Genomic DNA, 12,981 nt, shown 5'->3' on the forward strand with positions numbered 1-12,981 from the left:
GACACAAGGTGAAGAAGCAACGGGATAGAATGGTTATGCAATTCGAACATCATGATGGTGTTGCGAAGCCACCGTCGGAGTTGTGGTATCAGTACCGGGAAGGGACGCATACTTCGGTTAGTACACATGAGATGGTCACGCTGAATAATAGACATGAGGCTATGGATACTTCGAGGCCGGGAGAACTGTATTCGGGGAGGTGACATGGGAACTTTGTGGGCAGAAACGGTGGTAAATGATACCTACATTAGGCGTTATAGACGTATCTCATAGAAGGGTTGCTCGGGCTTACATGGGAATGAGTTGCATATGAAGAACGTGAATAGGTGTCGCATATGGGGGTTTTAGGTATTGTTTCTTATTTAGATACCTAACTCAAAGAGTTGTCTGAATTAGAAGACTGGGGTTAAAATCCCGATAGAAATACGAGGAAAGCGATTTAGGCCTACTGGTGATAGGCTTCATGTACCTAGATATTCTGGAATTAGCGGGCATATAGAATGATTCTAGGTACCTACGGCTTTAATTCGCCCCTGAATGAGGGGCAGCGCCTAACTGCGACGCCCTCAGAGACGCTGTGGTTCCCTACATTAGGTGTCTAAGTAGAACGAACATGATACACCAACTTGAATCCGAACTTCTTGAGAATCGTTTTTAACCATATGTAGTAAAATTTAAAGCGCCCCTAACTTGGAACATTCATAACGCTAATAGTGACCTTATTCGTCGTGCTAGGAGGCAAATGACCTCCGCCCGCGATCAGAAGAGACGCGGGGTCTTCCTGGAAGACATGCAGAGACCTGGTGTATGAGACTCCTTCAGGCGACGAGACCTTCTTCCATGCACCCTCAGCACCCAGCGCCTTGTTGATATAAACCTCAGAACAACACCCCGAGGATACGATAATCGTCCCGTTCGCGCCGCCAGCTGAAGACCAGACGACATATGGTGACCCAGTTGGAACAGTGCCATCAGTGGTTCTTAGCACATGATGAGTTACGCTATTAAACTTCTCTGGATCATTTGAGAGACGATAGTAAACTGGGAAAGACCCTGAGTTTGCTGGGTTAGGGCCTCCGCCGTACTCGTAGGCGTAAATGAATTGGCCGTTAGGGAGTAAAGCCACTGTAGGCATCCCCGGTCGCTGGCTATAGGTGGAGTATGCCACATCATCGACCACTGAACCCCAATTTTTCAGGTCCGTAGTGGTTTGGTGGACGAGCTTCTGTCCGTGCTTCGAATCTCGTTGATCCGAATAATAGTAGATGAGCTTTCCCTTGTGAAGCAGCAAAAAGGGCTCCCATACGGGGGTTAAGCCATTGTTTGGTCTGGCCTCGCCCCCGGCTGCTACGTGGCTGAGGAATTTCCACGTTTTACCGCTGTCGGATGATGCGTAGATGTCAAGTTGCGTTTTTGAAAGGTCGGTGGGGATTGATGAACCGGCTAATAATACATCGCCTTTTTTATAACCTGCGAAGTCTTCTGGTAACACGTAGAGGAATGGCTGATATCGTAAACCATATCCGTAACCTTGGTCCTCAACTTGGGATATCTTTGTCCAGGTAGCACCCTTATCACTCGAGCGATATATGGCTGAAAATCATGTGTTAGCGACTAAATAGGTGGGGTTATAGGGGGTTCGTGGTGCTCTACGGGGTCATCCAGCTAATGCTGGACCCTGCAGAATATGAAAATACTTAACGTACTATAGGCGCATTAGTAATAGATCAACCATTAATCGGCGGGAAGGGGTTTGTTTTTAAAGGTAAGGGCAGTTAAGACAGCATAAGTATTTTCACACGTACCGGAAATAAACCGGAGGGGGTTCAGGGCTGTAGTTCTCCCAAGTCGCTAGAATATCGTCATTAGGGAGTTGAGCTGTGCGTGCGTACAGCACTCTCGGGTCCGTATAAGTTGAAGGTGGTGTATATACAACCACCCGCGAGAGTTCCTTTATGCTAGACGTTCGCGGTCGCGCGAATGTCGCTAAAGGAAACAAGGCAACGGCCAGACCGGCCAATAATTGCTCACGGAACAGCATTTTGCTGGTGACAAGATAATTAATTAAGGCCCTAGGGATTTTCGATTTGAAGATCTACAAAGCATTTTATATTTGCATTTCGGAAGCATCCGGTTAAAAGGACTCGCTATGTTCTTCGCCGAATAGCTTCACAGAATCAAGATCTGACTATGTTACCCCAGGTTCTAGTCGAGCCAATGAGGTGTTACTGTTGATACCTAATTGGGTAAGGGGTTTGGCCTAGACCTACGCCGATTCACGGAAATATCTTGTCAGCTTAATAGCAATGATTAAGGTCGCCAACCCACCGGATGACCCCAATGATCTATAAAATAGTTGGAATAAGTTCTTGGTCCTCCAGGTTCTCCGCACACGTTATTATCATGCCATCTTTCGTCTCCAAGAGCCTCACTATGCGCACCATTAATACGACGAGACCAGAAGAAGCCTAAGAGTTATTAGGCTTAGTAGGTTGTGTTATTACGAATACAATGAAAAGGCGATAGATTCTACACCAAGATTGGCCAATACGTAGTTACTTACAGAGCAATATATATATATACCTATATATAAGTAAGTCGCTTTTCACCTATAGAAGAAAACCCTATTAAGATACCGTATCGTGGGGAACGCCTAGGCTGGAATTGGAATTAGGCCAGGATCGTCGATATTGAGAATAAAATGACGTAATTTTCATATTAAAGTAAGTTTCATTAACTTTGAAATCAAGAAAAAAAGGTAGGATAGAGGGTATAAAGGTAAAGTTAGGCACAAGAAACGTGGGACACATGTGGTATTTCGAGTTCAGAGATGTGAAATTATCTCCGAAAAATATGTCAGCAGGTGTCCAGTGTAATTGACAACCCGTTCTTCTATAAAACCTCGCGCTTCTCGGGCATTGCATTTCAATCGACAGAATTAGTAACAATCGACGAGCTATAAACTTATAATGAAACTGGCCGTTCACGAGACGGTTACGTGAATAGGGTAACTATTAAGAGAGTACTTATTTTTAATTGAGATGATTGACCAAGAAAGAAGTATTTTACTAATACTGCTGCCTTGACCAAAATCGCGATGCGCGAAATGCGCGAGGTAAATTAGTAAGATATGCATCGTTCAAATTGGCCGTCGTGTTCCCCTATTCCTCCGCCGGCGCAACTGATTATCAATGTGTAAAATACTAATTGGAACATCATAAGGCCGTCAAAAATAAATCAGAGCCATTGTTCTCATAGGCAGTTATTTAAGTCCATGTATCGACCTAGATGTCAAGGTAATTCAAAGCAACTACACCCTAGAATCAAAGTTCTCTACTTCACTCACCGAAAATGGCACCAAATACTAGCTCTACTCCAGACCAGGCAGGTCGATGGATTGTGACCAAGTTTGGTGGCCCAGACGTTTTGAAATGGGAAACCTTCGACCCTTATTCTGAATTATCCGCGGATGGAGTTATTGTACGGATTATTGTAGGTGGTATCGCCGGACCCGACAACCTTCAACGAGTCGGCGGCTACCCCAACCCACTTACAAAACACCCGGGTTTCACGCCAGGATACGACTTCGTCGGCGAAGTTATCGCTCTAGGTCCGTCGGTGCCAGAGAGCAGCAAGTTAGCTGTGGGAGATCATGTCACATCCATGTGTGTCGTTGGCGCTCACGCCACCCACACTGTCATACGCTCTTCCGAACTCATTCGCATCGAGCGCACCGATGATCCGATCAAAGTCTGCGCTCTGCCATTGAACTACATGACTGCCTGGGGGATGTTAGATCAGTGTGGGGTGAATCTTCCCCCTGGCTCTACCATTTTGGTCGGCTCTGTAAGTGGAGGCCTTGGAACGGCTGTCGCGGAAATCGTTCGCGCATTCGATTTCAAGATAAAGATTATCGGTACCTGTTCGCCATCGAAATTCGACTATGTCAAATCATTGGGTGTAATCCCAATAGACCGTCATGCTCCCGACCTCGTGGAGCAAGTCAAAGCCCTGACAAACGGCGAAGGAGTGGATGTCGCATACGACGCAGTAGGAAGTGACGAAAGTCTCGAAAAAAGCTATTTGGCCACGAAGAAGGATGTCGGACAAGTTATAGTGACTGGCATTATGTCGGAGATCGCAACAGATGGGTCCGGTCTCCTGCAAAAGGATAATTTTAACGCCCACGCTACTATCGCTACGCGGATGCGGCCCCGGATGAAGCACTGGAGCGTCGATAGGGACTTTTATCAAGTCGATAAGCCTCTGTGGTTTAAGGGCTTTTATGCGCTGTTGGAAAAAGTCCGCAGTGGAGAACTAAGCCCCACCATTGCGAAGCTGTTCCGGTTGAGTGAAGGTAAAACAGCACATGAATACTTGGTCTCGGGTACTGCGGTGAAGGGCAAAATGGTGTTTATCGCTGATGGAGATTTAGCTGCTAAGTACGGTTTGTAGAAGGTACTCTCGGCCCCGTGGGCAAGGGTAGAGCAGCTTTGTCATCAAGTCCAATTTTCATAGTTTCTATCGGAGGTTTTTTTTTCAATCAATTCGATATTTCTCCTCTCGTCCCAATTTGGTGGTTAGCATCTTTAAGGGACCATGGTCTTAGTTCCTGGTGAAGTAAGCATCTAAAAAGTCCATTGTCTTGAGGTACGTAGCCTTATTATACCTATACTTGCATTGTAACTATGCGTATGCGCCTAAGTATATGCCAAGGGGTTTTTGGAGAGAATCAGGCTGGACGTGATCATTCCTGTACTCCTGCGACATGCCACGTAACTCTTCTGGTGGTTACTGGCGCCTAGGATGGAATCGTTGGAGTTTAGGACATTCGTCAGCACAGATAGCAAACAATGACACAGGGAATACCTAACAAGGACGTGGCCTAAGAACCGAACCAAACATAGCGGTTGGTGGCTCTAGATATATATAGAGCATAGGAAATGCACTCCATATAGCAGTTAAGGAGTTTCGAAGTGTTAATAAAACCCTTTTCGCGGAAGGATTCACAGTAGCCTAGCAGGACACTTCCGATTCGGGCGCATACCTGGTCGGGGCGACCTAGAATATTGCATTTAAGAGATATTTGTATCGACCTCGTCTTGACCATTTATTGTACTCTTATTTTCCCCTCTCTTGCATAGATTTTTTGGGATATCGCGATGATTCCGACGCGGAGTTATAGTAACAATAGTGGCGACGTCCCACTTACAAGCGGCGAAAGAGTAAGAAATGTCGCGATTATACTTGGCTCTGTCGCCTTGATCGCACTCATATCTCATATTATGTATGTCAAAGTATCTCCTTAGTGGTCCAGAGCTCGGCTACACCGAAACATGCCAAACCAGAAACAGATTAATAGTTGATGTCAGTGTAAGATGTTTAATAAGGCCCGCGCCTCTTAGTCAATCCCCTTCGCCGCAGCCTAGTTAGGTCCTCCTTTTAAATGAAGCTTAGGATGAAGCGCTGGGTGTTTTCTAGGTATGACGATGAGGCAAGTCATATCGATGCAGGTAGGGTAAGCGACGATGCGACGGCCAAGAATTGATATAGTCGGTCGGATTGTGGTGTATGAGAAAGGTAGAAAACCTGCTTGTTGAAAGAGATGTGAATGCTGTAAGCGCTGTATTTATAGGGGACATAAGCGCTATGAACTCACCCCCTGTAGATATAGGGGAATGTGGCATATAACTCATTCATACGCCGTTCTTATCGTGCGCCTTGGCAGCTATGGGCTCATTGGACCGCCGTAGTGTTTAAATATTATGACAGGTATACTACATAAGTCTTCAGTTGTTTCGCTAGGTACCTAATCATTGTAATCTCGCGCTACACGCACCCCACCGCCATGTTATGCTCGTTGTGCAAGGACTTACCGCCCCTCAGGGAACTGAGTGATTTTGAATATCCAACAATTCCAGCTTTACGGCGATCGGCCTCTGCCGGATGTGAATTCTGTTCTCTCGTGTCGGCTGCTATATCCGATATACTCCCGCCAGAGTCGCGAGCATTAGGCCTGTCCACCGATGTGCGCACACCCGTAAAAATTTCCCTATGTCACAAAGATGCATCAACTTTTATCAAAGTGTGGCAGTGGTCGACCTCAAATTGCGGATATCTAGAGGTGTGTTCTGATCCCAGCAGTACCGACACCATCAAGGACAGCACACAAACACCAAATCCATATCCTTCGAAGAGACCTTTACCAGACAGTCACCAGTCAGACTCGACATTCGAGTTTATTCAAGCCACTATTCAAAATTGCCAAGCCACCCACAGTGGATGTCCTCGCAATGACGATGTCGTCCTCCCTACTTTTATCGTAGATGTTCAAACTGCGCAGGAGCCCTTTCTAGTTCAAAATGACGGCACACAGAGGGGATCTTACATCGCTCTCAGCTATTGTTGGGGTCCCGCTAGTGTGCAAGAACTTACATGGCTTACCAAGGCCCGTCTCCCATCCTATTTGAAATGTATATCTTTAGCGAGTTTGCCCCAAACGCTACAAGATGCGGTTTCCGTAACCCATCGGCTCGGAATTCAATACCTCTGGATCGACTCCATGTGCATCCCACAAGACGACGAAGAAATCAGGCAACAGCAACTACGGGTGATGGCAGACATCTACACCCAATCCTTTGCCACGATCCAAGCGTCCATTCCACATTCGGCTAGCGACGGCTTCCTGGCGCTTTCTAGGAATCCTTATGGGGTGCCGGTTCGACTACCATTTGAAAGAGATTTGGTCAGTGGCCACACTTCTTTTGCCATCGTCCGATTTGTTCCAGTAAGAAAAGGCGACGAGGCATCAGCTGATCAACGGGCTTGGATTTTTCAAGAGACCGTGCTTCCTGTTCGGGTTGTTCGCTACTGTGCTACACTGGTGGTTGTGAGTTGTCGACACGAGATATGTACCGAGGACGGATGTGAGTATGACAATTTCAATAGGTTCAGCTTAAGCCCACGCGCCTACTATCACATCCGTCCTGATCTACGGCCTGACTCGATTCCGCCTGAATTCCCCCGGATACCGTCCACCAATCATCAAAAGCAGGCACTCGAGTCGTGGTACCGAAACCTTCAGATGTTTTATTCCCCGCGTGTTACTTCAGTGAGCGACGACCGTCTTGTCGCCCTCTCCGCATATGCTAGAGAGGCGCATAGTGTGATCGGTGGCAACTATCTGGCCGGAAATTGGTCGGTAGATCTGAGAAAGGGCCTCCGATGGCAGCCCTGGGGCGCTTTGCTACAAAGAGCCGTGACCTATCGAGCGCCGTCCTGGTCTTGGGCTGCATACGATGGTAATGTATGCCACCTCTATTCTAAAACGGACGATGATGGACAAGACGGTTGGATGCCCACCATCGTCGATGCTTGGACAAAGACAGACACGTCCCCGTACGGTGCTTGTAGGGCTGGTAAGATTGTCATGAAGACGCGCGTATTCCGGTTCTCAATCACAGGCGATCTTTTGAACAACAAGACCTATGCAGGCCAGTCAACGGCACTCGAGTCCGACGTGGTGCAGTTGCAAGGGAATAAAGAAAGCGCCATATGTTATGCATATTCTGACACGACTGCTGGCATCCCTAAAGATAAAGTACTGTGTGGTGCTTTTATCTCACACAAATGGGGACTCGTTCTCGCCAAGTCAGACGGCAGCGACACTGCTGATCACTCAGAAGGACGAGAGGACGAATTTATACGAGTTGGGCATTTTAGAACTATCAGGGGAGGTATCCAAAATTACCAGCAAAAGAAGATCGTATTAATATAGGCCAGACAATAACGGGACAGGCAGGATCGATGCTTGGGCACTACGATAATAATCTCCTTACAAACAATAGCACGTTAAACTATCCGCATCCCTGTCTTATCAATATTAGACATATTCTATGCTAGCTCTGTTATCCCAGTTGTACAGCCCGTTCTTTATCATAATCCCTCTGCCTGGGCTAACATTTTGTCGGCCTCACTCTCTATACCAACATGGCTATTTTCGGGAATATCGAAGTCCAAATTAAACCACGCGGGGGGGTGCGTTTCTGGATAATCTTTGGCCTTGTAAGCGTTTTCATGTTGATTGACTGTTGTGGCTATAAAACCACTCCGAGAAACTATGAGGGGACTCCTCCTTTCGCAGTTTCGAGCAACAGACGCCTGTATTTCTCCAAAGTCAAAATAGACAGTATGTGAAAGTTCATTTATAACCATCTAAAATCGTTAGCTTGGATCAATTGAAGAATGAATGAGAAATCTTACTAACCTTGAGAACCTCTAAAGATCGAGTCGAACAATCGTCTACACAGGCGAAGCCTGCAATAAACCTGATTCCAACAGCAGCTCGTTGCCAAGCTTTGCTAGGTCGAGAGGTACCGCGATGCGCGGCGATCAGAAAGATCAAGCACATAACCGACATGAAGACAGTATATATGGACGGCCAGAATCCCGCTAGAAACAGCCCCTCTTTCATCATTTCATGGGAGCGGACAATTGTAGATGAAGCTATCTTGATGCAAGCCAAAGCGTGATACGATTGGGCCACAGGTATAGACCCACCATCAGCCATTATTCGAAGATAGTGTAACAGCGGTTGGAACACTATGATATGGCAGAAATTGAAAGTCATGTCGAGATCATGCTTTATTCTATTAAGCCTATTAGCACCAGGTCTTACTTGTGAATGCTCTGTGCACTTACATTCTATGCTCCTTGCTAGGCCCCAGACTTGCCAATAAGGACGATGTACTCACTTGCCAGTTTTGGAATTCATTTTTGGCTTCTTCGAAATGTCCAATGTCAACCGATCCAGGTGTCCCATCGGCGAATGATTCAACTGAACCATGTTCCCGTATTGGTATGGCTAAAAGGCAAACTTGTCTCAGATTCGCCGCTGTATAAAAGTCTTTCTCAGCTTCAGCTTCTAGCGCCAAGCGTGTAATGCGAGTTAGAAGCCCTTTGTCCGGTTGGATGAAGGGAGGTAGGTCGAGAATGATGCTAGTAAACAAATCAAGCCTCATAATAGTGGCAAGAAGTCGGGTCTTTAGTCTCGTCTCTGTCGAGGAAGGTTCTATGCGACTTCCTACAGAATGCAAACCAAGTTGAAGTGCCGATGAACAGGCCGTCCCGACCAGAGAGTGCGCCAATGTGATCCGAGAGGAAGATACGAGGAATATGATAGCGCAAAGAAGGGCTTGGAAGCTTTCTATATCGTTGGTTTGCATTGGCGTTATCATAGCTAGACCGGTGTGAAAATGGTTCGTTCCTCTTCGTAATATTTCATGGCACCCCTCTTCCTGATGTCTTGGCGAATCGAACAGATAACCCAACGCAAGCGTCAGGTGGAATAGAGATAGCGACGGAGTAGGTATAGCCGGAGCTTCTAATGCGGTGAGTAAATTCGCTGTTTCTTTCACATGTTGCTCCGGCAGAAAGGAGAGCATCGGGTGAGTCCTAGCAAAAACGGCATCTATCAATGTTAACACTATGTTGTAAGAAGGAAGAGATTTAGCGAGGCTTAAGTCGACATTCTCTTTTGGCGGAAGCGGGAAGCTGAAGAGGTTAGAGATGACCAGAGTCCTCTGTTCCGGGGGAACTGTTTGTTGCCGCTGAAAAATTTCAAGTGTACGTAGAATGAAAGATAGTTCGGAATAGCAGCCATAAAAACCAATCTTCCCTAGCCCAACATTCACTATTCTGTCATGGCCAACTAGCATATTCTTAAGTACGGCTTGCTTCGGCGCATGTTCGTGAGAAGTGAACGAGGAAGGCGATACCGGCGAAGGTGGTGAGGCAGGCTGGGCCTCGGGCAACGTGAAGTCGAGAATACGTAAGCAATTTTCTAGATCCAAACCCGGTATTTCAGGCGCCTTGTTATGTATCTCACGTAGCCATGAGCGTGCTAAGCTCAAATGATCTTGAAGGTTACGTATTCTCAACGTCGGAGGAGGTACAGGTCTTCGGTAATTGTACGCACAGGCTTGTGAGGACATCATCAGGGAGACGCCTCACATATAATATGTAAATAGGTAAAGCTAAAGACTTACTAAGATTAGAATTGCGACAAGGGCCGCATGGTTCTGCAGCGTCGCAAGCCCTCTTACGCAGGCGACACTCGTCACAAGCATGGGGTGAGCGGCGATGGGGGCCCTTCTTCCATAAAGGGTGACTTTTGGGAGGCCCAGGACGATGACTAAACGTCTTTTTATCACTCAGCGCCACGGGCATCTCGAAGGTCGTACCAAGGAATTGCTATATATTTTATGCTGCTGTTGTGTTCCCGCAACCCTCCCAACCAATACAGCCCGGCATATGCTAGAAAACCATGCCTTAGATCAAAACGGAGGATGTACTTGGTTAGGATCGGTCTGCGGGTGTTGATGAGATAACGGTAGTAGATTCCAAGATAAGTTATATTGAGGCTGAGATATATCTAGCCAACGACGTCTTCCATTTGTGATGTGTTATGAGGCTGTGATCTATGAGAGAATAGTCGAAGTAAGCCGCCGAGGTCATCTCCCCCACATTCGGCATCCCCAACGGGGGAAAGCGGCTCCAAACCGAGCCAATCAAAATAATGGCAACGTGTAAGATCCTGGTATGCTTGTGCGGTATTTCTTGGCCTTCTCAATTGACAGTATCCGGCAAGACGGAGATGGTTATTTCAATCCTCTGGATAAGCTTGGTTACTCAAATACGTGTGAATCGAAACATGAACGGAATAGTTAAATAAGTTATTTATCAACCTTGGAAATATACATCCGAGGAATACCGACTGACTCGTGAGTGGGCGGTAGACAAGACACTACTGTTGTGGAATACAATCCTGAAATCTACTTTTCGCTGACGATCAAATCTACCACTCGAGCTTTCCCAAGACTAATTACTCATGGCTCTATTTCAAGAAACGATATAACTTGCTAACACTGCCGTATTCTGGAAGTGTCCTATGGCCTTGTAAGTCGACTAATTACACCTTTGGTCTCAACATAAGATCAGAGGAACACTATCGCCACCTATGTCTCGAAGAGCTCCCTTTGTTGCTGAGCGCTTCATATTTTCCTCTCCATGGGAGCAAAGAGTGCGTTAGATACCCACACTATACGCGCAGGAAGGACTGCGAATTATGAAATCCGAGATACCGGCAGCGCTCGCAATTTATACTCGTAGTAGTTAAAGTCAATATTTACCTATAGTCATGTCACTAACTACCATACTAGTCATTACCCCCTTCAAATTTTCTACAGGTGCGCATTTCATACCCGAATAACAACCTCAGAACGCGTACTTTCAAATAAGTTCCTTCGCAAATAGCAACTATATTCTCCCTTACTCGTGCTCAGCGACCTTCTATTGCTTCTTATCACATGCTGTCATACTAGAATGACGTTTTTCCTTCCTCGTACTCGAAGCGCCAAGAATATCCCTCACAATAATCGCATCATGCCTTTGACCGGGAAACCTACCGCCGGCGACGTCGCCATTAGTGTCTAAAAAAACTAACAGTTAACTAGGTAGCATACTTATTCCACGAACCCTTCATACCTACCTAGGTACGTTCACGCCTCCCGAACCCCCACCCATTGCCCCACATAAGCAGTGATACTCAGTACTATACACTGCGTATGTTGTACTTGGGTAGATGGTGTAGGCTTACGGGGGTTTCCAGCGATAAAGCTAGGGGTCCGAGAATATGTCAATGGGTCTTCTACCATAAATGGTATACAGTACGCGTAACTTGGACGTCCATGTTGGGTGTACAAAACAAGTATATTATGCATCCATATGGCTACAAGGGTTGCGGACTTGGCAGGTGGGTTCTATCCGTATCGACGGTGCCACGCTTGGTAGCAGCGAAGTAATAAATAGCAGACCTCGCTAGTTCATACCTGAGTAGCGTCTTTATATCGCTATCATTAATACGTATATTAGTACAGAGTCTAGAATATATGACAAGTGCCGTCAGCTTCTCATCCCGCTTCACTATTTCTAAGAGGTTCTCAGGACGGCAAAGCTTGAACTAAAGACGCCAGTTAGAAAGCTCTAAGAACTTAGCAGTTGAGTACCGTGCATGGGGTTGCCTCGGAAAGGGTCCCCCGCATCTAGCTCTTACACCATACAGGGGCTTCGAGCCCAGCATTATTAGTGAGGCGAACGTGTTTATGTATGTACTTAGGTACTGTACCATAAAGAGGAAGACGTCTAATGCAGGGGTAATTCTACTATTACGTGCGCACTGTTCGGTTTAGGTACGTCCGATACAGACGATACATTCATTATCTGGGTAGGAAACCCGTAAGCTTTCGGAGACCACACAGACAGTGGGGTGAGGGGTTCTTGAGATGAGATTGCCATAATGTAGTTGGGCTAGAAAAATGGCACCGGTCATAGGGCTTTTAGAAGATAGATGATCGGCAGCAAGTCATTATTTCAGCGGTGTGACAGCAGGAGGAAGACCGCCAAGATACCCCCATACCAACGCCTAAGCTACAGCATTCTGAACGGAGTAGTGGAGGCCGCTGTGTAATCTATTGCTTTAAGGCACCAAGGCCATTGGCGGAATTGGAATTCAGAACTCACCGAGCCTTATCACATCACACCGATTCCGCTCTAGAGCCGCCACGAGAACACTATTATCCCATTAAAAATAGGGCAGAAGCCTTGTAAGTAAGGGCCGGTCCAGTTGCGCATGACGTGCGCCGCACGAATAGAACTTCCTCTCGGGATCTTCATCGTTACCATATCGAAAGCGGATTTATGCGAAATGCGACCGCGCATGGCGGGGTCTGAGAATAGGGATATTCCTTGTTGAAGATCTCTCTCTTCCCTTCCCCTCCTCAAAACTTGCTTTAGAAATGTCGAATCATGGAAGTCTCGAGCGCATTATGGATAAAGCGAACGGGCATCTTGAGGCATGTAATGCCGTCAAAGAGGGGAAGAATCCATAAGGTCAAAGCACCGTGATCAGAGTATTGGTGTTAT

The 12,981-nt window shown here is 46.6% G+C and overlaps 4 protein-coding genes across 4 annotated transcripts; 2 read left to right on the top strand and 2 right to left on the bottom strand.

The window, feature by feature from the left end:
• Nucleotides 1-445: 445 nt before the first annotated feature.
• On the bottom strand, nt 446-2,041 carry F4822DRAFT_443444 (glycoside hydrolase family 93 protein; the record flags this gene model as incomplete). Its single annotated transcript, XM_051463114.1, has 3 exons — nt 446-1,593; nt 1,698-1,705; nt 1,806-2,041. 3 exons carry the CDS (start codon nt 2,039-2,041, stop codon nt 686-688), a joined length of 1,152 nt encoding a protein of 383 aa, XP_051314294.1. The 3' UTR covers nt 446-685.
• A 1,203-nt stretch (nt 2,042-3,244) lies between these two features.
• Nucleotides 3,245-4,625, top strand: F4822DRAFT_248591 (NAD(P)-binding protein). The gene has a single exon (XM_051454404.1). The coding sequence runs from the start codon at nt 3,352-3,354 to the stop codon at nt 4,453-4,455; it is 1,104 nt and encodes a 367-aa protein (XP_051314295.1). The 5' UTR covers nt 3,245-3,351; the 3' UTR covers nt 4,456-4,625.
• Nucleotides 4,626-5,848: 1,223 nt separating this feature from the next.
• On the top strand, nt 5,849-7,777 carry F4822DRAFT_429141 (heterokaryon incompatibility protein-domain-containing protein; the record flags this gene model as incomplete). The annotated part of the gene is made up of 1 exon (XM_051461036.1): nt 5,849-7,777. The coding sequence occupies one exon, from the start codon at nt 5,849-5,851 to the stop codon at nt 7,775-7,777; it is 1,929 nt and encodes a 642-aa protein (XP_051314296.1).
• Nucleotides 7,778-7,935: 158 nt separating this feature from the next.
• On the bottom strand, nt 7,936-9,992 carry F4822DRAFT_429142 (uncharacterized protein; the record flags this gene model as incomplete). The annotated part of the gene is made up of 3 exons (XM_051461037.1): nt 7,936-8,214; nt 8,267-8,648; nt 8,701-9,992. 3 exons carry the CDS (start codon nt 9,990-9,992, stop codon nt 7,936-7,938), a joined length of 1,953 nt encoding a protein of 650 aa, XP_051314297.1.
• Between the last annotated feature and the right edge of the window lie 2,989 nt (nt 9,993-12,981).

This window comes from Hypoxylon trugodes (assembly GCF_022578975.1).
Source record: "Hypoxylon trugodes strain CBS 135444 unplaced genomic scaffold F4822scaffold_5, whole genome shotgun sequence".
In the NCBI taxonomy this organism is placed as follows: domain Eukaryota; kingdom Fungi; phylum Ascomycota; class Sordariomycetes; order Xylariales; family Hypoxylaceae; genus Hypoxylon; species Hypoxylon trugodes.

Excerpts from the sequence above, each read along its gene's own strand:
- F4822DRAFT_248591 (XM_051454404.1), top strand. The coding sequence starts at position 3,352 with ATGGCACCAAATACTAGCTCTACTCCAGACCAGGCAGGTCGATGGATT.